At 45.8% G+C, this 24,717-nt stretch overlaps 3 protein-coding genes across 4 annotated transcripts in view; 1 reads left to right on the forward strand and 2 right to left on the reverse strand.

Annotated features, from left to right (window-relative positions):
• The window catches only part of ddi2 (DNA-damage inducible protein 2), a 20,183-nt gene extending 8,656 nt beyond the window's left edge, over nt 1-11,527 (forward strand). The window contains exons 4-10 of one of the 2 annotated variants that reach the window (XM_080545636.1): nt 501-627; nt 1,427-1,554; nt 4,567-4,695; nt 6,233-6,336; nt 6,726-6,924; nt 8,262-8,312; nt 10,659-11,527. In XM_080545636.1, coding sequence (XP_080401762.1) covers nt 501-627; nt 1,427-1,554; nt 4,567-4,695; nt 6,233-6,336; nt 6,726-6,924; nt 8,262-8,272 — 698 coding nt within the window. In that variant the 3' untranslated portion in view covers nt 8,273-8,312; nt 10,659-11,527. Of the gene's footprint in view, nt 1-500; nt 628-1,426; nt 1,555-4,566; nt 4,696-6,232; nt 6,337-6,725; nt 6,925-8,261; nt 8,313-8,712; nt 9,032-10,658 lie in introns of those variants that run through there. The other variant, XM_080545635.1, reaches the window with a different exon arrangement.
• Nucleotides 11,528-19,439: 7,912 nt separating this feature from the next.
• On the reverse strand, nt 19,440-21,715 carry cplane2 (ciliogenesis and planar polarity effector 2; the record flags this gene model as incomplete). Its single annotated transcript, XM_080545956.1, has 5 exons — nt 19,440-19,822; nt 19,951-20,087; nt 20,430-20,554; nt 21,101-21,253; nt 21,604-21,715. The coding sequence occupies 5 exons, from the start codon at nt 21,713-21,715 to the stop codon at nt 19,600-19,602; spliced, it is 750 nt and encodes a 249-aa protein (XP_080402082.1). The 3' UTR covers nt 19,440-19,599.
• A 1,013-nt stretch (nt 21,716-22,728) lies between these two features.
• LOC308171239 (heat shock protein beta-7-like) lies at nt 22,729-23,465 on the reverse strand (the record flags this gene model as incomplete). The annotated part of the gene is made up of 3 exons (XM_080546082.1): nt 22,729-22,863; nt 22,992-23,125; nt 23,384-23,465. 3 exons carry the CDS (start codon nt 23,463-23,465, stop codon nt 22,729-22,731), a joined length of 351 nt encoding a protein of 116 aa, XP_080402208.1.
• Nucleotides 23,466-24,717: the final 1,252 nt, after the last annotated feature.

The following is a 24,717-nucleotide window of genomic DNA, read 5'->3' on the forward strand; positions in this document are numbered from 1 at the left end:
GCAGGGAGACTCAGAGGGGGCTAGCAAAACCCAGCCAATCTGAACGGCTTGTTGAATCGCATGCCCAAAAACGGGCCGAATTGCTTTATTTCACAATTTCTGTGTTAGTAGGGTGATCAGAGACCCAAATGAAAAAGTGAGGTTTTCATAATGACCCCTTTAATCTCCTTTAACTCGATTTAGTGCTAAGGGTGAATAAAGTCGCCCAAATTGTCAACACTCTAGTGCCAGGGGTGACTTTATTCAGCTAAAAAATCATCAATCATGATGCTTCATTTTGTAGCCAATCAAAGTGTTGTTGCTAGATGAACACCACAGAAAACAATTTTGTGGCACTCTAGGTAGGGAGTGTTCTGGAATGCTTTGACAGTTAGTGGGTTAATAGAGATGTTTACGTCTCAAGGAGACTAGCCTGGGTGAATAAAAGGTTACGGTCACTGTGACACAACAGGAGCTGTAATCAACATGTCTTTGACTCCCTCCCTCCCTCCCTCCCTCAGAGCGTTTCACCAAAGTGCTGTTGGAACAGCAGCAGGACCGGGCCCGCCGAGAGCAGGAGAGGATCCGGCTCCTGACTGCTGACCCGTTTGACTTGGACGCCCAGGCCAAGATTGAGGAGGACATCAGGTAGGACCACTCAATGACCCAAGAGGGGAAAGAAGGGAAGAGGGGGGAAAGAAGGGAAGGGATCGGGTAGGCTGGTATAGAGCTGTAGTTGGGATCTCTTAAAGCAAGTCGTGACGTGTTTCCGGGTCCAAAGTTGGCTGAGGCGCTGTCTTCGAAATGCCTCAGTAATAATAATAATTCATTATATTTATATAGCGCTTTGAAGGAAGGGTTTAGGAATTACAGCTCTAATATGTAGCTCCCTCTTTTTCAAGGGACCAAAAGTAATTGGACAATTCAAAATCTGTTTCATGGGCCAGAGTGGGCTATTCCTTCATTATTTCTTTATCAATTAATCAGGTAAAAGGTCTGAGTTGATTCCAAGTGTGGCATTTGCATTTGGAAGCTGTTTCTGTATACGCACAACATGCAGTCAACGGAGCTCTCAATGCAAGTGAAACAGGCCATCCTTAGGCTGCAAAAACAACCAAAACATCCATCAGAGAGATACCGGGAACATTAGAAGTGGCCAAATTAACTGTTTGGTTAAGTTCGGAGAAAAAAAGAACACACTGGTGAGCTCGGCACCACAATAAGGTCTGAACACTTGCAAGAGTGGTGGATGATCACAGGATACTTTACATGGTAAAGAAAAACATGTTAACGGTCCTAAAGTAAAAAAAAATCGACTTTGACCGTGGGGAGCGATCATTCAAATAATCGATTATTCTGTCCCATCCCTAGAATATACACTCAAATCAATACCTAAAATGTCTCGTCTCTGCGACATACAAGACACGACTTGACATCTGTTTTTCAGGCAGCACAATGTTGAGGAGAATATGACCATTGCGATGGAGGAGGCCCCCGAGAGCTTTGGACAGGTGGTGATGCTCTACATCAACTGCATAGTCAACGGACACCCTGTGAAGGCTTTCGTTGACTCGGGTGAGTTCCTCTCCTCCTCCTCCTCCTCCTTCTTCTGTGTGTGAAAACATGGTCTAGACTTTTCTCTACCGCACTTTTTTTAATTAGAGATGGAGATGGATCAATTGGAGATCCTTCCGTTTTTGTGTGCTTAGTGGTGGCCTGTGTGTGTCGTGTCCTTGGTGCTTCAGACGTGGCTTTGTTCTAAAGATGATGTGCTATCCTCTATCCAGTCTGCCCTTTTTTTTTTACAATTGTATTTTGTCATCCAACCCAGCTGTAAACCTCCCCTCCTCCTCCTTGACCACCCTCTCCTCCTCCCTGAGTCATCGTCCTCTCCTCCTCTCCTCCCTGACTCATCCTCCTCTCCTCCTCCCTCTCTTATTCTCTCTATCCTCCCTCTCTTATTCTCTCTATCCTCCCTCTCTTACTCTCTCTATCCTCCCTCTCTTTCTCTCTCTATCCTCCCTCTCTTATTCTTTCTATCCTCCCTCTCTTACTCTCTCTATCCTCCCTCTCTTATTCTCTCTATCCTCCCTATCTTATTCTCTCTATCCTCTCTCTCTTATTCTCTCTATCCTCCCTCTCTTACCCTCTCTATCCTCCCTCTCTTATTCTCTCTATCCTCCCTCTCTTATTCTCTCTATCCTCCCTCTCTTACTCTCTCTATCCTCCCTCTCTTATTCTCTCTATCCTCCCTCTCTATCCTCCCTCTCTTATTCTCTCTATCCTCCCTCTCTTACTCTCTCTATCCTCCCTCTCTTATTCTTTCTATCCTCCCTCTCTTATTCTCTCTATCCCCCCTCTCATATTCTCTCTATCCTCCCTCTCATATTCTCTCTATCCTCCCTCTCTTACTCTCTCTATCCTCCCTCTCTTACTCTCTCTATCCTCCCTCTCTTATTCTCTCTATCCTCCCTCTCTTATTCTCTCTATCCTCCCTCTCTTATTCTCTCTATCCTCCCTCTCTTATTCTCTCTATCCTCCCTCTCTTATTCTCTCTATCCTCCCTCTCTTATTCTCTCTATCCTCCCTCTCTTACTCTCTCTATCCTCCCTCTCTTATTCTCTCTATCCTCCCTCTCTTATTCTCTCTATCCTCTCTCTCTTATTCTCTCTATCCTCCCTCTCTTATTCTCTCTATCCTCCCTCTCTTATTCTCTCTATCCTCCCTCTCTTATTCTCTCTATCCTCCCTCTCTTACTCTCTCTATCCTCCCTCTCTTACTCTCTCTATCCTCCCTCTCTTATTCTCTCTATCCCCCCTCTCTTATTCTCTCTATCCTCCCTCTCTTATTCTCTCTATCCTCCCTCTCTTATTCTCTCTATCCTCCCTCTCTTATTCTCTCTATCCTCCCTCTCTTATTCTCTCTATCCTCCCTCTCTTACTCTCTCTATCCTCCCTCTCTTATTCTCTCTATCCTCCCTCTCTTACTCTCTCTATCCTCCCTCTCTTATTCTTTCTATCCTCCCTCTCTTATTCTCTCTATCCCCCCTCTCATATTCTCTCTATCCTCCCTCTCTTATTCTCTCTATCCTCCCTCTCTTATTCTCTCTATCCTCCCTCTCTTATTCTCTCTATCCTCCCTCTCTTATTCTCTCTATCCTCCCTCTCTTATTCTCTCTATCCTCCCTCTCTTATTCTTTCTATCCTCCCTCTCTTATTCTCTCTATCCTCCCTCTCTTATTCTCTCTATCCCCCCTCTCTTATTCTCTCTATCCTCCCTCTCTTACTCTCTCTATCCTCTCTCTCTTATTCTCTCTATCCTCCCTCTCTTACCCTCTCTATCCTCCCTCTCTTATTCTCTCTATCCTCCCTCTCTTATTCTCTCTATCCTCCCTCTCTTACTCTCTCTATCCTCCCTCTCTTATTCTCTCTATCCTCCCTCTCTATCCTCCCTCTCTTATTCTCTCTATCCTCCCTCTCTTACTCTCTCTATCCTCCCTCTCTTATTCTTTCTATCCTCCCTCTCATATTCTCTCTATCCTCCCTCTCTTACTCTCTCTATCCTCCCTCTCTTATTCTCTCTATCCTCCCTCTCTTATTCTCTCTATCCTCCCTCTCTTACTCTCTCTATCCTCCCTCTCTTATTCTCTCTATCCTCCCTCTCTTATTCTCTCTATCCTCTCTCTCTTATTCTCTCTATCCTCCCTCTCTTATTCTCTTTATCCCCCCTCTCTTATTCTCTCTATCCTCCCTCTCTTATTCTCTCTATCCTCCCTCTCTTATTCTCTCTATCCTCCCTCTCTTACTCTCTCTATCCTCCCTCTCTTATTCTCTCTATCCTCCCTCTCTTACTCTCTCTATCCTCCCTCTCTTACTCTCTCTATCCTCCCTCTCTTATTCTCTCTATCCTCCCTCTCTTATTCTCTCTATCCTCCCTCTCTTACTCTCTCTATCCTCCCTCTCTTACTCTCTCTATCCTCCCTCTCTTATTCTCTCTATCCTCCCTCTCTTATTCTCTCTATCCTCCCTCTCTTATTCTCTCTATCCTCCCTCTCTTACTCTCTATCCTCCCTCTCTTACTCTCTCTATCCTCCCTCTCTTATTCTCTCTATCCTCCCTCTCTTATTCTCTCTATCCTCCCTCTCTTACTCTCTCTATCCTCCCTCTCTTACTCTCTCTATCCTCCCTCTCTTATTCTCTCTATCCTCCCTCTCTTATTCTCTCTATCCTCCCTCTCTTATTCTCTCTATCCTCCCTCTCTTACTCTCTATCCTCCCTCTCTTACTCTCTCTATCCTCCCTCTCTTATTCTCTCTATCCTCCCTCTCTTATTCTCTCTATCCTCCCTCTCTTATACTCTCTATCCTCCCTCTCTTACTCTCTATCCTCCCTCTCAACTCTCTTTCTCTCTTTGACGTTGTCTCTTGTTTTGAACCTCATTACTTTCCCGTCAATCCGTCGTTTCCTGCTGTTGCTCCCTTCCGATGCGGTCATCTATTCTTGCCTCCCTCCCCTCACTCCTCCCCTCACTCCTCCTCTCACTCCTCCTCTCACTCCTCCTCTCACTCCTCCTCCTCTCTCCCCCCCAGGAGCCCAGATGACAATCATGAGCCAGGCGTGTGCAGAGCGCTGTAACATCATGCGTCTGGTGGACCGCCGCTGGGCCGGCATCGCCAAGGGCGTCGGCACCCAGAAGATCATCGGCAGAGTCCATCTGGGTGTGTACCCGGCCTCACAGAACCATGCTTTACAGAACCATGTGTACCAGGCCTCACAGAACCATGCTTTACAGAACCATGCCTCACAGAACCAGGCCTCACAGAACCATGCTTTACAGAACCATGCCTCACAGAACCATGCTTTACAGAACCATGCCTCACAGAACCATGCCTCACAGAACCATGCTTTACAGAACCATGCCTCACAGAACCAGGCCTCACAGAACCATGCTTTACAGAACCATGCCTCACAGAACCATGCTTTACAGAACCATGCCTCACAGAACCATGCCTCACAGAACCATGCCTCACAGAACCAGGCCTCACAGAACCATGCCTCACAGAACCATGCTTTACAGAACCAGGCCTCACAGAACCCGGCCTCACAGAACCATGCCTCACAGAACCATGCTTTACAGAACCAGGCCTCACAGAACCAGGCCTCACAGAACCAGGCCTCACAGAACCATGCTTTACAGAACCAGGCCTCACAGAACCAGGCCTCACAGAACCATGCTTTAGGACTGAATATTCGCTGTGTACAAATGCTTTAAAGAGAGACTGAAACATTAACCTGTTGAAAAGGAGCAGACTTTCAAGTCTACGTAAGACTACACTTTTAATGGACCTTTCGCTAAGCCACGCCCCCTTTGACCGGCCGTGACATTCTAATGACTTACAATGGCGGGAATTGGCGAATTTCAGATTTCTGATTTCCCACAGCAAATAATAGACGTGTTTTTTTAAAGATAACAAGAATATTTCACCTCGAAGCTTTTCACCATCAGATATTAGCGAGTTGTTTGTCCGAGACTTTTGCTGTGATATGATTGGACAATTTCTATTTTGGGGCGTGGCTTAGCGATAGGTCCATTGTGCGAAGTGAGGCAGATAGCACAGCCCTTTCATCTATTCTTGACTAAACATAATGAAAACAGACGTATTTGCCTCATATTAACCATATATACTGTCCTTGGAAATAAGTTAGATTGTCATTATATAAAAATTGCCATTTTTTGGAAAATCTCCATTGGAGCCAATGTTTTTTTTTACCGTACTCTCTTTAGCACCCCCTGCTGGTACAAAATAAGTTTTGTGGGAATGGGAGGTCTGAAAATATTCTCTGGTAGTAGTCATTCAATCAATTCTAGCCTCAAAATTGACAAAAAAAATGTAAAACTATAACTTTGGACATAAACACAGTATTTCCATGTTCAGTCCAAATCGAGTCAGGTCGTGACACATCTCCTTTCCCTGACAAATCTGAAGGTTGGGCTTTGGATGTTACAACAAACCACACCTCCAACAAACTAATCTCCTTCTCTGTTGCATTTTTCGAGTAATGTTGTCCTACCCAACCTGTTCAAAGGAAAGTCATTGCAGCAAAGTCCAACACGAATGTTTACAATTCTACAATCACCCAACATTATCAGCCGATGGCACATCTGTGTACCTCGGGCCAGCTGGTATCTGTATTTGATGGTATCTGACCCTCTGATGGCGTCTAAACGTGAGGTGCTTTTTCTGGTCCGTCCAGCTCAGGTCCAGATCGAAGGTGACTTCCTGCCTTGCTCCTTCTCCATCCTAGAGGACCAGCCAATGGACATGTTGCTGGGCCTGGACATGCTGAAGAGACATCAGGTGGGACCGCTGCTCAACTCCCCATCCCCTTCCAGAATCATTTCAACATAAAAAAATAAATGAAATGCAAGTCGTGACGTTAGAATTATAAGGTTCTATCTCCATTTTTGTCAGAATTGAGTTTTTTACATAATCTGATCCATTAGGTGTTTATTAATGCCTGTGTGGTGTTATTTTTAAAATGTTGAAATGTTTGAGTTAGTAATTAATAAAATACAAAGGTTCCATCTCACAAAACATAATGGAATGTAAAAACTTTGACGCTCAATATCTCTGAACTGCCCTAAACAGAGATAGAACCTTATAATTCTAAGCTCACGAAGTGTAAAAAAAAAAAAAAAAAAAAAACTGTTTGTGAAGACCCTTGTCCCTCTGTCTCGTCCCTCCAGTGTGCCATCGACCTGAAGAAGAGCTTGCTCCTGATCGGGACGACGGGCACCGAGACTCGCTTCCTGCCCGAGGCGGAGCTGCCCGATTGCGCCCGGTTGGCGTACGGGCCGGAGGATAGAGAGCGCGAGGACGCCATACCAGACGAGATGGCGGACCGAGAACTGGCCGAGGCGCTGCAGAGATCTGTACAGGAGAGCGGTAAGGAACAACAGGGGAGGGACACAGACAGACAGACAGACATGGCTGCTCCTGGACATGTCCACAGCTTTGCACATGATTGAACATCGGACATCTCTCAGTTTACACACACACGTGTGTGTGTGTGTGTGTGTGTGTGTGTGTGGGGGGGGGGGGAGTAAATGTGCATGTGCAGTTTAAGAGCTTCTACTCCTGAGCCTGGGTTTCCTGCAGCCATCTGCATTTCCAGTCACATGACCACAGCATGATGTCATCACCTCAGCCCAATTGAAATAATAAGCTCGATGATCACATGAGGGTTTGAAATGAAGACCCGGGCGGTGTTCCACGTATGTCGATAACTACATCAGAGATTAGTTGAAAAAGCTCGGATCGAGTTCATCTGGACTGTGATTTTAATACTCAAGTCATTCCAATAACGCAATTCAGCCTCAGCGTCTCATCAACGCTCACTCCGTTCAGGCTTGGAAAGGCACAGACTAATAAGCAGCCCAGAACAGCCGATTGTCGAAAAGAAGATAGAAGATACTATGACTGGAAAATTAGAGTTCATCACTCTGCTGATGGAGCTTTATGACGACGAACAAGAAGAAGTAAAGAAGGGCAATACTGCCGCAATTAACGAGGCGAGGGATATGGCATGGCAAATTGCTGACAGATTAAATGCGTACGTCATGCTAGCCCCCCTACTTATTGTTTTTTTTTTTTTTTTTCATGAAGGCACATTCACTACCGGGGTTAAATTACCAGCAGGCTAGCCAATATCAGATCGTCAGGATGGCAGAGTGGGATAAGTCACTGCACTGCATCAGTGTTCTTTTGAGGCGTGGGTTCGAATCCCGCTTCTGACGTCCACTTTTTACTGCATTTCGTTGTCTGATACTTGTACTCTGCAATTACAATGAAGTTGAATCTAATCTAATCTAAAAATATATGTTTAAAATGATGGTGTAGGCTAATTTATGAGAACTGACATAACTGCAATGGTGTTTGAAGTCTTTCTGACTAGTAATGATGATCGCCCCTGGATTTGGAATGAAAAAGCTTTTTGTTTACAAAGTAAAACAGAACAAAAATCATAATCACACAAGTCCCTCCCCTAGTCCAATTTAGCCTCCTGAGGAATAGATGACAGGTCATGTGATCACACTGTGACCTCCCTCTCTCAGGTCGGGGGGGGGTCATAGGTCATAGTTGTCTCGGCTGACACACTCTTCACCACTTCAAGTGTGTGAAAAGGTTGACAGTGTGACGAGTGCATGCCTTGTGTGTGAGTGTGTGAGTGCTAACTCTCTGCGTCCCTCTGCATGGTGTGGTGTGTGCCCTAACCTGAGCAGGACAACACTGATGCTGTTGGGGAGACAGCTGGAGAGGGCCCTTCCAACCAGGTACTGCAGAACCCACCCAAAGAACATGCTAAGTTCATCATTACCCAATACCCATACATTTGTTTTGTTCTGCTTTAATATTTCGTTGCTGGCTATGTTTTATGTAGATTATTTTGGGCATATTGAAAAACTATGACGATAGAGATGTTACCGTAGGTGGTCGACTAATATGACGATTCATACATTTCATGTTTTTCCCCATATATATTTTGAAAGTAGAAGAGGCGACCACTGATTTGAGGTGTCAGCATTTCAGTTCCTGTTTAGTTTTCGAAAAAAGCTGGCATGAACAAAACAAATATGCACGTTTTTTTTGCAAGACTTGTAGAGGGGGTAGCAGGGGGTTTCAGGTTTCAAACTATTCTTTATTCATTCTCAAAATTAATTTCTACCACCATAGACACTGCAGATGGACAAACTACCTCACCCGAATCCCCGCCACTCCCAACACCCAGACCCCTCAACCAAACGCCCACGTCACCCCCCCCTCCCCCCGGCCAACCTCGGAGTCTGACCCTGGACCGCTCCAAGTCCGCTCCGGCCTCCGTGCGCCAGGCCCCGACGCCGGGCCTGCCGGCCGACTTCCAGGGTCTTCCTGGACCCTCGTCCTCCGTGGCCCGGGACACAGCACCCCCCCCACCTACAGCCCGACAGGCTGCTCTCCCAGCCCCAGCCCTCAGCGACCCCCCCCCGCCCCCGCCCCCTCCCCGGGTTCAGGACCTGTCCATGTGCAGCCCTCCTCCGGAGCAGGCCGTGGCCGGGCCTCCCACTCCCACCCTGGGAGACTCAGAGGACCCGACACCTGCAGCCACAGAGATGAGCACCGCTGGCTCTGAGGGGGGGCTGAACAGCTCCCTCTTCCCCCACCCACAGGAGAGCTCCCCCGGTCAGCCCATGGAGGAGGAGGAGGAGGAGGAGGAGGAGGCTGAGGCGTCCGACAGGGAAGACACCACAGCTCCCCGTCTGAGTGCTCTGGGCCCGGGGAACCCCGAGGGGGGAGGGCGTCCCACTCTCCCCCACCATCTCATCTCCGGCCCCCCCCCGCCCCCGCCCCTCTCACCCTGTCCCGACAGCTCCCTCCTCTCTGCGTGTGATCAGCACGTGCCCGGCTCCGTCGCCGAGACGGAACACCCCCCCCCGCCCCGGGCCTCCCAAGGCACCACCGCGCCCTCCGAGAGGGACCAGCCGGAAGGGGAGCCCCGCCCCAACGCCTCCCCCCCAGACGCCGGCGTCCCCTCCCTGGCCGCCGCCCTGCTGGAGCTCCACCAGCTGCTGGTGTCCAACAGCCACGCGGCGTCCCGGGAACGCAGCGCGGCCCGCTCCCCGTCGCGCCGGCCGGACGCCGAGGGCGTGGACGAGAACAACCCCCCCGCCGCCGAGCCGCAGACGACGCTGACGCCTGAGAACGCCCGGCTCACCCCTTCGTCCTCCTCCTTCTCCTCCTCCACCTCCTCTTCTTCTGCCATTACAGCCGGTGCAGAAACAAGCGATGCCAAAGTCGACTATGCTGCCGTACCTAACGGAGGGCCAGAGGAGGGGCCTCCGCTACCGGGCTCCTCTGGTCAAGAGGGGGAGAGCCTGGGGAGAGATGTGGCAGAGGCTGGGGAGGGGCAGGGGGCAGGGCAGGGGGCACCACAGTGCCAAGAAAGGAGGGCGGAGGAATACGGACTAGACGCCCACAAAGGCCGAGGCTCTGTGTCGGAGCCAGAGGAGCCAGAGGGGCCCTCCTCTCCACTCCAAGGAGACCTGGAGTTCAGGGAGCCCCCCGAGGGTCAGCAGGGGAGGGGCGTGGCGGACGGAAGAGACACCCCGGACACTCTGGACCTCCAGCCTGAGCCCGGGCAGCAGAGCCCCTTATCCATGGCTGTGGGCTCACCTCTGCCCCTCTCCTCCTCCTCCTCCTCTTCACCGCCGCCGCCTCCTCCTCCTCCTCCTCCTCCTCCGCCGCCTTCTCTCCCTCAGGCAGCCCAGCTCCCCCCCTCCCCAGCCCCTCTCCCTCAGGCAGCCCAGCTCCCCCCCTCCCCAGCCCCTCTCCCGTCTGCTCCGCGTCCCTCTACAGAACAGTTTCCAGCGGCCCACATCCTGAGGATCCAGTCGGCAGGGTTCTCCGCCAGGGAGGCGGCCGAGGCGCTGGAACAAGCCCAGGGGAGCGTGGAGCTGGCGCTGCTGGCACTGCTGGCCCGGAAGATCACTGTGCCCACCTAGACCCTCGCAGAACCAATCAGAACCAGGGAGTCTCTTCTCTCCTGTCTCTCTTCTCTCCTGTCTCTCTTCTTCTCTCTCGACATCCTGTCTTATTTATAGAAACCTTTTTGTCTTTGTTTATCGGTTCCCTTGGTTTCTCAGATACACGCAACGCCCAGGGACAACAACGTGCCGTCTCTTGGGGTTTTTGGAAGACCGTACAATACAACAACAACAACAACAACAAAAACAACTGGTATTTTTTGGCAATGTTCTTGGTTTAGCAGATATGTGAGGTGTCTTTGCATGCAACTGTCTGTTGGCGCCTCTGAAGGTATCCGTTTCATGGGGTTTTAGAGATGTTGGGTTTAGGTAGAATGGGTTTTATTTTTTGGGACATTTCCCCCCACCGATTGTTTAACACCCCCCCCCCCCCCCATATATGTCCTACTTGGCTCTGAGTACAGTCAACCTCCCCAAATTCATGTGTCAAGTAGAATATGAGGGCAGTGAAGATGACGAAACAGAAATATGATGATATTATTGTAATATCATTACGTTAAAGTGAAGAGAGTATTGTAGTGGTACGACAATGCCGCTATATCCCACTCTTGGATTAGCCATTTGTTTGCCTCATTTGAATGTCAGCACTCGTGTGGATTATTAACGATTCGCTAATTCATTGAATTTGTTTGTTTTAATCGTAGTGTTTCTTTTTTAAAAACTCGACTGAGATTCTTGCAAATAAACCCCAACCAGACCAAGTCAAAAACATATGACACTGTGGAAGCTGCTGCATCGGAGGGAGTTTGACTCTGCAGTGATCTGTCTTTTTCTGCCAACGTGCTGATTTGTCACATGTCATCTTCCTGTCTGTCACGGGGTCTTTGCCAATCCTGGGGAACTTGATGGGTGTTTTCATGTTTAATAAACTTGCACAAAACGCAAGTCAAGCAGCACTATTTTTCTGATGACACTTTTACGTTCCCCACAGTTCTGTGTTTATACAGAATGAATAAAAAAGAAAGAAATCTGAGTACATAATTCAGTACATAAGACAGGAGGTGTGAATGCTGAGTATTGATGACATTTTGCCTTGGGAGTTTGAGAGTAATAATTAAGGTTGCCTAAAGGTCACTGTCTGCATGTGTTGGGGACTTTGGGAAGCTGATGCAGTGTTTCCCATAGGATTTTGTGAGACTGGCGGGTGAACTACGTATTTAAAAAATATAATAAAATAATAATAATAATCCAGAACACAGAAACGCAGAAAAATCCACAATAAAAAAAAACAGTGCTAAAAGTACTTTTGGTTCGTAATGAGACTATGGTGGGACAAATTAGACTGGCGGTCTGCCACAGTCTCGTCAATGTATGGGAAACACTGGATGTGGTGTATAGATTCTGCAGGGTTCAGCCATTATGTTCTTCTCTTGTTCGGTTTGTTTCAAATATCTTCATTTTACATGTCAATAGTCTAACTTCCCTCTGTCTTCAATTGGTCATCTCTGGTCAAGTCTACCCTATCCAGCTGTCACATCATAAATTAACGTACTCAAGCGTTCATATATTCACTACACTTTGGATTTTGTAATTGTATTATCTGGGTCATATACAATACCAACAACATTCAGGCAGGGCGAGTTATTATTTAGTTTGATCTTGTACTGAATTTAAAGTTCCAAATAAAGTAAAACTAGTTATTTGTATTGTATGTGTGTGATTGTGTTTTATGACAGTTCTTATGAATGGGTGTCGGAACATTGTAATTAAAGCCATGTTTTGCTAAACTGACTTATTTTTTTCATTTTCTATTCCTTTTTCTTGAAGTACTTTACGCACACATAAACTAGAGGCATAGCCAATCATGGTCATACCTTATATGGGGTACCGTAGGCGAGGCCTATTTCATAGCTACAATTATCAATTAAGTCCAGAAAGAAGGTACATAATTGGCAAGTTATACAAGTTTATAGGATAATTGTTTGGCTCTAGTTGCTTAGCCTAGTTTAAAGTTTCTTTATAATAATCATAATACATTACTGTTGTAATTTTCTCATTCATATTGTGGAATGCACTGCCAGTTTACATTAGGGATGCAACCTCAGCAAATATTTTCATGTCAAGACTAAAAACCCATCTTTTTAATATTGCCTTTAAATGACTAAATAATTAAATGATGATTATATAACGATTAAAGCACTTTGAGCTGCAATGTTTGCAGGAAAAGTGCTATACAAATAAAGGTTATTATTGTTCTAAGACACTACATTTCATGGAGAGAACAATAATAGATGGATAAATAGTACAACAAAAGCACATTCAGTAAAAACAACAATAAAAACAGTTAAAGATTAAAAGCAAGTTTGATTATTGCCATGGAAACCCCAACCTGCCATTTATACATTGGGAAACAGAGGGAAAAAACACTAGGGGCCGGTTTCAGAGACAAGGCTTAAGCCTAGTCCTGGACTAAATCACACTTTCAATGTAAAATCTCCATTGAAGATGTTTTTTAGTCTAGGATTAGGCTTAAGCCTTGTCTGTGAAACCGGCCCTATGGGTGATAATGCTTCTGATTACTCACGGGTCACACCTGCAACTACTTTTGGTGATTGCCTGGGCGGATTTGGTTACACAGTAACCTTTCTACCTGTGTCAGCCAGCTAACAGACTAACACAATGTCTCATCATGACTATGGAGATGTCCTGGAGGGGGGTGAGGACAGCGACATTAGCTTGGGGTCAGAGCAGCTTTGTCAGGGGCCTAGTACCTCTACAAAGAGTGGAGACTCTGTTGATAAGAGGGATGGAAATGAAAACGAACTGGACGGCATATTTGGGTATGTGACAAAGAGAGAGAGAGAGAGTGTGTGTGTGTGTGTGTGTGTGTGTTTGTGTGTGTGTGTGTGTGTGTGTGTGTGTGTGTCTCTGTGTGTGTGTGCACTGTTAGTATTTATGTCCTTTAGAATTGTACATGTATGTGGACACTGGACATAAATAAAGCATTTAAAATGTGTGTCTGTGTCTGTGTGTGTGTGCGCGTGCGTGCGTGCGCGCCTTTGCCATCCTGTAATGAAAGACTATCTTACTGTCCCACCTTAGCGAGCCTCTAGGCATAAAGTTCGCCCTCAGATCTGTGGGCTCTTTACCTTGGCATCTCGGAGCCAAGCGCGTGCCTGGGTACAAGATGTTCTCTATTCCCGGGCAGAAGAACGTGGAGACGTTCTCTCAACCGTCACTCTACGAAGATGATGAGCACGAAGAAGGGTGGGAGTGCATTGAAGAAGACACGCAAGTGGTGACACCTGTGTATGAATCAAAGTACATTTTTGTTTGTAAGTACAGTACAGGTTGTGTGTCTCCCCTCCTCTCTGTGTGCTGGGTATTTACTGTTCATTCTGGCATTGCTCGATAACAGTGGGGGTAGAAATCGAAGGACTGTTCCCATTAATGGAATGAGGAATGGTATCAAACGCTTGTTTTTGTTACCATTCCTTATTCCGTTCCATGCATCTACATACAATGAGCCCATCCTCTGATTTCTGTTTTCAGTGTTACCGGTGTAGTAAGTTGATAAAGAATATCAAGAGAATCGGGAAATAGTTCACTCTCCTCAGCACTCGTCTGCCTTCCTCCTCCCCAGTCCCCCTGTACCAGGATTACTGTCTACAGTCTTTAAGGGCTGAGCTGTGTAGGGTGAACCAGGGCTGTCTGCCTGACCTGGTGACCACCCAGTGTCTACCTGGCCTTCAGTCCCCAAGTCCACCTGCTCGCACCAGTCCTGTGGTCACCCCACCCCCACCCTCACCCTCACCCCCAGCAAGCCCTCTCAGGGTCAACCCATGCACCCTCTGGCAGGATCTGGCCGAGGTCAAGGAGCGCGGCCTCCTCCACACACTGACCAACCGGCAGATCCGTCTACAGGAGGTGGGTACTGGGTAGACAGACCGACTTTAGGAACATTTTGTATTTTGTCTTCCCATGCAATGGCTTAAATAATAAGTATGTCTGAAAATCATTTTGTCTATATACAACCATTACGTGTAAGCACAATGATAGTAACAAACTATGTAAACATGTTAGAGGTAACAGGGATTGAGGATGGAGTAGAATTCTTCTCCAACTGTTCTGTCGTTTTTTTTGTTTTTTGTTCTTGCTCTGAAGTCGATGTTCGAGATGATTGGCTCTGAGGCGTCCTACCTGAGGAGCGTGGGGGTCGCTGTCAATCACTTCATGGCGTCGGAGTCACTGCGAGGGACCGTGTCTCGGAGGGAGCACCACGTTCTGTTCTCCAACCTCCGTCATGTGAGGGCAGCCAGCGAGGCGTAAGGGCTGTATATTGTCGTTCATACGGCCAGTTTCACAGACGAGGCTTAAATGACCCCACCCATGGCTGTTCTAGTGTTAAACCTAATCCTAGACTAAAAAGCGTCTTCACTGAAGATTTGACATTGAAAGTGTGATTTAGTCCAGGACTAGGCTTGAGCCTTGTCTGTGAAACGGGCCCATAGTTTGCCAAGTCTTGTCTGTTGTATTGGCTTATGGTTGAACGACTGTTCTAAGAGTAATCAATCACTTCATTATTTCACGCCTATCGCGTTATTATTGTATTGTTAGCCTACGATCCTGATATTTGCACTGTTGAGAGGAAACGTATGAAGTAAGCATTTTATGGTACAATCTGTGCATGAGGTTATCAATAAACTTTACTGGTCTCAGGAGAGAGAGATTCCTTGTGTAGACGGGAATTAAAATCTCAGTGAACACTGACATCATGCGCTTCACATATTGCAGGTTTCTGTTGGACCTGGAGGTTCGCCTGGGGGAGAGTGTGGTGATGTCCCAGATCGGTGACGTCGTGTTGCACCACTGTCCAGTGGCCAGGTCGCTCTACGTCCCCTACGTCACCAACATGATGTACCAGGAGGCCACCGTCAACCAGCTGCTGTATGTCGGAGATCTCTCGTCTCTTCATTGATCGTTTCCACACAATTCCCTCATCAATAATCACTCGAAATAACCTATCCTAAATGTCTTTAAATAACCTATCCTAAATGTCTTTAAATAACCTATCCTAGATGTCTTTAAATAACCTATCCTAGATGTCTTTAATAATCATTTGGTGTGGTCTCTCATCTACCGGAGCGGCGGCTGTGTCTCAGGAGGTAGAGCCGCCGTCTAATGATCGCACGGTCGGCAGATCGGCGGTTCGAGCCCCGGCTGGCCACATGTTGAAGTGTCCTTGGGCAAGACACTGAACCCCAAATTGTGTGTGTGAATGGGTGAATGAGAGGCCATTGTAAAGCGCTTTGGATAAAGGCACTATATAAGTCAGTCCATTTAGCATTTACCGGTACTCATTTAGTCTGTCGTCCTTTCGCTTATGGATTTGGCCCCGATTTCTGACATCCAATGTGCAGGATGAAGAACAGGGCGTTTCTGTTGGCAGTGAAGAAACTGGAGAGTGATCCGGTATGTCAGAGACAGACCCTGAAGTCGTTCCTGGTTCTCCCCTTCCAGAGGATCACTCGCCTCCGGATCATCCTGGAGGTAAGGCACCTACTGTCTAGGAACAAGAGAGTCAAACTCAGAGATCACATGCCTATGTCCACCGGTGGAGGTAGGGGTTCGGAGCAAAGGCTCATGGTTATCAATGGGATGAGGAAAATAAGCACGTTGCTGATGTATGTTGTATGTTGTATGCAGTACTGAAGTTGAAAAAAAAATCTGGGGGGGATGGTGGATTTTATCATATGGGGACAATTTGTGCTGATGACAACATTATCAAAGCATAAAGATAATTATTATACTCCTAAAACAACATGTTATGGATGTTAGGTGTCAGATACTCCTGTCATTGCTCTTGACCAAGGCACCTCAGAATTGGAGTCGGTCCCCGGGCTACCATGTCAACACTGCTCTTACATAGCTAGGGTCAAATGCAGGGGGACAATTAGTGCAAAATATTTGTTTAATTCCACGTTCATTGATAACATGACATAAGGGATAGAAAGGGGGGATGGCAGTTTTAGAAGGGGGATGATTTTGACTGTTTTTATTTCAGGGGGGTGGGTGCCATCCCCCCTCAACTCGAGTGCTGGTTGCATGTGCGATGTATGTCAGCAGTCATGTTATTCACAGCCTGTCCAGGGGGGTCTGGTGGAGGTAGAACATGTGTGTTTGATACCATTCCATGCATTTACTACCTGATTTCTGCCTCCACTGATGTCCACTGGTATACATGATTGTTAAGTGTTAGTGTATCTATTGAGTTTGTGGTTAATCCTGTGCATCTTCTGCTGCCCCGTCAGAGCATTCTGAAGCTAACCGAACCCGACTCGGAGTCCATCCCTTCTCTCAAGGAAGCCATCGAGGCTGTACACAAGGTCAGAGGTCACTCCGACACAGTGGAATTATGTTGTGATGATGCAACATCTTTGAATGGTTATCACTTTATAATTTGTTTATATATTTTGTTCACTTTTCTGCTACTCTTCGGAGTCCAGATAGTGACGGAGTGTGACGAGGGGGTTCAGCGGATGAAACGGATCGAGGCGTTGGTACACCTGGAGAAGCTGGTGGACTTTGGCGATGTCAAGGTGTCTTTCTCTCTCCTTCTCCTTAACCGCTACTTCTGGGGGTTGTATTACTACACTAGATAACCCCGTCTCTGTTCACCACGCCCAAGAGTAAGACATATTTAGCATAAACAGAACCTGCTTACCTGAACTCCCCTATTTAACCTATAGGAGGCAGGGATGCCTCAATCTAGCATAGCAGCATTCCAATATTCCCATTCTCCCTCTCTCTCTACCCACAGTCAATCCCTTTGATCATAAGTGGCCGTTATCTGGTGCACGAGGGTCCCTTGAGACAGATTACTGTCGAGGGTCATGCTAGTTTGGGCTCCAAGATCTCCTTCACGGACATCTACCTGCACCTCTTCAACGATCTGCTGCTCATCTCCTCGAAAAGGTACGACGCCCCAATAAGCTTCACTCAACGTTTGTCATTGTAAACACTACCTCCCAACAGACGGGGAATACTGTACATGAGTGTCTACTTTCTCCTTTATCGCGTGTTCCCGAGCTGTCACTCACTCGCCCTCTTCTAAGAGTAAAAACAAAACACGGTGCAGCAGCTTTCAGTCACGCTGCTGCATGCTCCTGGAACAAACTCCCTGAAGAAATCAAACAGGCCCAAACCCTTAAAATATTTAAATCTAAGCTAAAAACCTTCATGTTTTGCACCAGTTATGATTAAACACAAACACTTCTATCAATGTCTTCTTTCATTAACTATTGTCTTTTTAAATGTTTTATCTATTTACTTCTTATATTTGCTTTTATTCATTATTTTCTTATACTCCTCTTGCTGTATTTTTTAATAATGTATGTAAAGCACTTTGAATTGCCCCTGTTGTATGAAATGTGCTATACAAATAAACTTGCCTTGCCTTGCCTAACTGCTGTGTTGCCCTCTGACCACCAGGGGTCAGTGTTTCACTGTGCTGCATCACGCTGTGTTCCCCATGAACGTGCACACTGAGCATCTGAACATGGAGGTGCTTGATGATCTCCACCCAGAATCTTTCCTGTTGCACCTCTCACAGAACCAGGATGGGCATGTCACTGCTCTCATGCTCACCCCCCATACAAGGTACGATAAGGTGGGGTCAGATGAAGCCTGATTGGATGATGGAGATGAGAGGGCCACAATCGGAAATGGCCCTCTTTTGTCCTCTTTAAAAATAAAATTTAAAATTTAAAATTTAAAAGTATTTAAAAAATACTCTTTTGTCCTCTTTCACAAAATAGTTCCATTTAACCAATTGAGAAAATAGTGAGGAGACTGTTGTCTAATTAAAGTGAAATGTGTTTTCAGGTCAGACAAAGAGGCGTGGGTGAAAGTGCTGTCCTCACGAATGCCAGTGGGGACACAGGTCATGTCACATGGGTGTGACCGATGTCTCTAATGTATCCTGAAATGACTTCATCAGATACTTTTACTCTGGGCAGTGCTGTATGATGACAGTTGTTTTAATTCGTTTTATGGTGCCAATCTGTCAATGACTATTGTGAACACACAATTCACCCAATGTTCAGCCTGAACCAATGTTACTTGGTGATTACTCAAATAATTTTTCACTTGAATGTAGGCACATGTTTGCACTGTCTTGGTTTAGGGCAGCGCTGTAGTTGTATATAGATTATGACACTTTGTTTTCACTAGTTGGATGGTGCAATCTGTCTCAATGATGAACAAATCTTACTTTGAGCAAATATTTCACTTTCTTTTATTTTGAGCACTAGACTACACATACACTGTACACACAGATGAATTGGCCATATCACAACCATTTAGTATGCAAATATGGGCTAGTTATTTATATCTTTTTAATCGATGGATATTTATGATCAATAAACTTTTTTATATTGTTGACATCTTACTGTACATATTCATTTGGAATTATTTCAAACAGTGTTTGAGTTTGCGTGCAGTGAAGGTTGCGATAATTTTTCACATTTGAAATAACTCCTCATCTCCCCACAAATGTTGCTCAACAACACCTTTATTATATGTGCTCAGTCCGATGCCATGCGTCACAATCATAGGAAAGAGAACTACTCTGCCATACCTAAACCCCCACTGACCCTAGCCCATCTAGACCACTGCCGGTGCCAACCTAACCCACTTGACGACATTCCTTTTGTAGCTAATCAAAGTATGGATGCCAGGTAAACACCACATAAAACACTTAGCCCTCTAGGCGGTGAGCGTTTTTGGAATTCTTTGGCAGTTTAGCATCATGTCAGCCTGCTCTTCTGTTACTGCGCTGGCAGTGAGAGGGGGAATTACAACCCAGGACATCTTCATTTGAATTCAGTACAGCAGGCTAGAAGCAACCAAATCGGTTTGAGTCCTAAGTCGTAAATCAACATTTCCTTGAATCCTTTCCTTGTGTCTCCTCCAAACACCGCACAAGTTTCCTTTCCTCAGACCTCCTCCAATCTCCTCCGAAGGAAACAAGGAGAGGGGTTCTGGAGAGGAGGAGGGGGTCCAAGAAAGAGTTTTGAGATTTGACCGAAACCCATTTGGTTCATACAGTACTGACAGTCTCTGGCTGTGACAAGAGGGTAGCGGACCGGGCCGTCTCACAGTCCTGGTACCACAGGTGTTCTGCTAGACAGTTCAGCAGGGGGGCCACCTCCCCCAGCCCGTTGCTGACGTCGCCCCCGATACGGAACACCGGCAACCCCCACACTTCCTGGAACCCGCTCACTTCTCTCTCCGTCACATCTGTGTGCATGAACAGGTCAAATCTGGGAGGGGGGGGGACACTGTCAAGGACAAAGGATTCTGGGTATTAATCAGCCAACAGTGTTTCGTCTCTCACTGTGAAACACACACACACACACACGCACATACACACAAAAGGGCTTAAGGATACTTGGTGCCGACCACCAGTTTCACGACTCTGTCGGAAGGTTCGGATCCTCTGGCGATCTGATTGGATAGATCGTCAAAGGAGTTCCGGTCGGTGAAGGAGAACAGGAAGAGGATGGCGTCCACTTGTTCCTTACAGGACTGAGTCAGGGAGGAAGTAGAAAACCCAAGGAAATTAAACAAAAGAAATGCACTAATCAAGGACCCCAATTGAAATAAGCCAATGGCTTTCTTGGGTTTTTATCCTGTTAGTTGACCTTGTATGTAATATGTACTTTCATGTACCTACTTCTGCAAATCTTCTAATAAAGTTTTCAATCAATCAATCAAAAAAACTGACATATGATACTTGATGATGGCTATCTATGGTAATCTGAGAGTAGATCGTGTTGTGTTACTGTCCTGTTCATTCATGGATTATTAGGGCTATGTTTTTTTGTCTGTGTAGTATCAAGTATGTGTGTTGTGATATTTCACGCGTACCGGGAGCAAGTGGTCAAATCTGCGCAGGGCGGACTCTCCACAGTCCCACAGCTGGAAGCGGAAGAACAGAACCCGGCCACTCTCCTTCAGCTTCACGGGCCAGTACACCACTGTCGTCTCAATACCTGCAGAAACAACAACGTCTTATATCCTAAACAAAACCAACTTCTGATCGGAAGGAATTTACTGTAATCCACTAATAGTGGATAGTGAGTTGGACTTGTGATCGGAAGGTTGTGAGTTCAAATCCCACCTGAAACCACACCACTACTAGTGTGCCCTTGAGTAAGGCACTTAGCCCTCAGTTACTCCAGGGGGAATGTCCCTGTAATTCGTAATTGTTAAATCACTTTGGATTAAAAGCGTCTGCTAAATGGCAAAATTATAAAAATGACTTACAGAAAAAGCAAACCCGTCAGTTTGATTGGTTATGTCAAGAGTGTGTGCTTGGTGTATTATGCCCACACCTTTTCTCAGATGATGTTCCAGTGGAGGCTGGTGGAGGTAGAAATTAGAGGACGGCTCATTATAATGCATGGGAAACGTTAACCATTCCTTATTCCGTTCATTACAATGAGCCCGTCCTTCTACTCCGCCAGCCTCCACTCAAAATGCCAAAAATGCAGAGAGTTTAGCAAATGCCTTCACTTCCTCAGGCCTTACAAACCAACCTGTAGTTTCATAGTGCAGGTTGGGGATGTTCAACCCTGCCAGACGTGCAGAGAGAGCTGACTTCCCAACCCCGCTCTTCCCTGAGATGAAGACCTTGTAGTGAAGGGTGTCCACAGGCACGTTGGGGGGCATCACTGGAGCCTCTAACAGACCTGTAAAACACCCATGTAAGACAAGGGCACAACGTGAATAACACACTTTGGATTAGGTTGCAACCTACTCTGTAACTGGTCATATTGTGTTATAGCTCCATTGTGTTTCAGTTTTTTAATTGCCGTATGATCAATGAACCGTTTCAAATTGCAGTAGGCTATGCATATAAGCTACTTTATCTATCTTACGCGTGATGTTAAAAAAACGAATTTTCACATGCAACAATGCTTTTTTATGCAACACTTTCACATGCAACAATACTTTTTTATGCAACACTTTCACATGCAACAATAGTTTTTTATGCAACACTTTCACATGCAACAATAGTTATTTTTTTCGGATGCCATACCAAACTGTCTGCGTTTCTTCTTGTGTAGAATCTTGCTGAAGAACTCTTTGCTGTCAGAACATCGGTGCCAGTCCGCTACGACGATGGACCCGGGATCCAGGACGTGAGCCATCTCTAAACAGATCAAGTCTGTGTGCACTGGCACAAAAAGGAGCTGTACTAGTCACCAGCACCTTTAATAGATTGTTTTAGTAGTAGCTATGTGTAGCTTAATTATGAACGAGGTTGATCATTTGAGCTGGCTTCCGTACACAAGATGGGGGATCCCCTTGACAACGAAAATGTAAAAAAGTCTTGACTTTACTTCTGGTTTGAAATGACTGCTTTCAAAATAAGAGTCCTAACTTGCTCTTCTGTATCACACCGCTCACTGATCACTAACAATAAAAAAGATATTTGTCACTATTAATATAATGAATGCTACTGATGAATAGCCAAAGCTGTGAATGAATAATCTATAGTTTTTTCAGACAAAGAGCTGGAGGAGGTTTTACCAAATAATTTAATATTCTTATCCCCTAAGTAGAAATTAGATAAATGAAATGAATACAAGGCTGAAATGAATTTGATTGTTTAAATATGAAACTGAAAATGTGTGTGTGTGTGTGTGTGTGTGTGTGTGTGTGTGTGTGTGTGCAGGGCCGGTCCTAGGCATTTAGGTGCCCTAGGCGAGAGTATGATTTGATGCCCCCCCCCCCCCATTTGGCGCCACCACCACCACATTAAGCCACCACTACTGCCTCATCACCACCCACACATTCAACAGTTAAAAATATGGACAACAATGGTTTCAAGACAAAAATATTATTTTTTATAAATTAAAAGTACAGAAATCAGAAAACAAGGTACAAATAAACATACCCAAACATTAATAGTGCAATCAGAAATCAGAAAACAAGCTACAAAAATAAGTAGTTTTTTTGCCATTTGGCGCCCTAGGCGACCGCCTAGTTCGCCTATGCCTAGGACCGGCCCTGTGTGTGTGTGTGTGTGTGTGTGTTTGTGTGTGTGTGTGTGTGTGTGTGTGTGTGTGTGTGTGTGTGTGTCTGTGTGTGTGTGTGTGTGTGTGTGTGTGTGTGTGTGTGTGTGTGTGTGTGTGTGTGTGTGTGTGTGTGTGTGTGTTCCCTACAGAACCCTGCGAGCTTTGACAGTCAGGGCACCGCTCTTCTCCAGCAATGATGTCACAGACATGGGATCCACATCCTCCGGTAACTGGCATTTGTGGGCAAACGTGTTTATGACCGCGCCATCCTCTGCTAGCTAAAAACACAACATAGTAGGAGTAGAAACACAAAATCATGTGGTACATTAAGTCAGCATAGCCTGCTAACTTTGAGCAGACTAAACAGGATGAGAGTTATGAGTATGTGTTCCTCTGAGCTGCTCACCTTCTCAGCATGGACCTTTATGAGGTTGTTTGAGGACGTAATGACGACATCCTCAGGAGCAAACTCACTCACGTCCACGGTGAACTGGTACACGTCCCCCACGGATTGGATCTTCCCCGTCGGACGGGAGGGTTCTGGTGCACAGCAGCCATTTAGATACTCTGTTACCCCTGTGCATAGGTGGAGGCTGGTTAAAGTAGAAATCGGAGGCTGGGATCATTGTAATGAATGGAATGAGGAATGGTATCGTTTGAGCCCAGCCTCCAATTTCTACCTCCACCAGCCTCCCCTGCTGTGCAGTCACACAGCAGCAGGTAGTTAAGTACACACCACACCAACAATGTATTCCACTGCATTGTGGAATTTACTAAATGTCTGCTGAGAACACTGACCTGGGACTGGTTGTTCAGTCTTGTTGTGCCGGTGTGTGGAAGATCCTATATCTTCTCTGAGGATACCTTGACTTTTCTCCATGGATGCAGCTGATGAAATAGATAGTTAATATCTACTGTATTGGCCTAATAGATACGTCTGATTCGTTCCCTACGGAGCCTAGTCATTGGATCCAGTGTGTACCCTCTCTCCTCTCCTGTTCTCGGATGACTTCACACGCTGCTCCTTTATACTGTGAGCATGAGTTTGTGTTTGTTGCTGTGTGTGTGTGTGTGTGTGTGTGTGTGTGTGTGTGTGTGTGTGTGTGTGTGTGTGTGAGAGGGTGTGTTTTGTTTTCCTGTGTTTTGTTTTCCTGTGCTAAATTTATTTTAAGAGATGGAACGAACACTGGGAATAGATGGCTGCTACTCCTTCACTGCCAACTCATCGTCGTCACAAGCACTTTAAAGTCCACGGTGCAAATGTATGATGATAATAATAATCAGAGAGCTTTGATTAAGTTGAGTCATAACCACCTGCTTGGGATATCACAGATTACCGTTAATGAGGATTCATATAATGTACTACTGGGTCTGTAGTACTTCCTCAAAGTTTCTGATAAGGAGCCACTGAAGTGACTGAGCGATAATGACACGTTTCAGTTGGATGACTGTGGTTAGGGGAATGTGGCAGGGGGGCCGTCGAGGGTGAATCAGCCATGATGAAGCACAGTTGTGTGGAGACGTGACATTCCTAACTGCCGTGATAGACTGTAGTCACCCTATTATCAACCAAGCTGACTCCGCTCCTCGGCAACTGGAGGGTGGATAGGAAGACTACAAAAACGTGTTTCAATAGAAACCCTCACCCTGATTCAGAGAAGTGATTCAGACACGTTTTTTAATTTCATTTTCAACACACATTTTATTGGAACTGAAAAATACAAATACATTACAAAACATGTGCCAGATCAGTGTCCTTTTTTAAACAATAAATATAAAAAAAAAATAGAATAAATATTAAATAATAACAGACAAAGAAGAACCATTGTAAGACGTAGATGTCAACAAATTACTAATTGAAAATATATGAGGAAAGTATATGAGGTTGAGGATTGCAGACGGACACGATTCCAAACAGGAAACATAATTCAAATGAAACAGAAAAAGGAATCGGACCTCTAGCCCTGAGTGGAATATGTTCCATATATATATCCTATATGAATATGAATATCATATATCCAATGACCATTACTCATGTCATTTGGGAAACACAGTGATTCTCATCTATCCATTAGTTATCATAAAACCCGAAAAATCTTTATAGAACTAAGAAATCACATCTGGAATAAGGG

This window comes from Nansenia antarctica (genome assembly GCF_963989245.1).
Source record: "Nansenia antarctica genome assembly, chromosome: 15".
NCBI lineage: Eukaryota > Metazoa > Chordata > Actinopteri > Argentiniformes > Microstomatidae > Nansenia > Nansenia antarctica.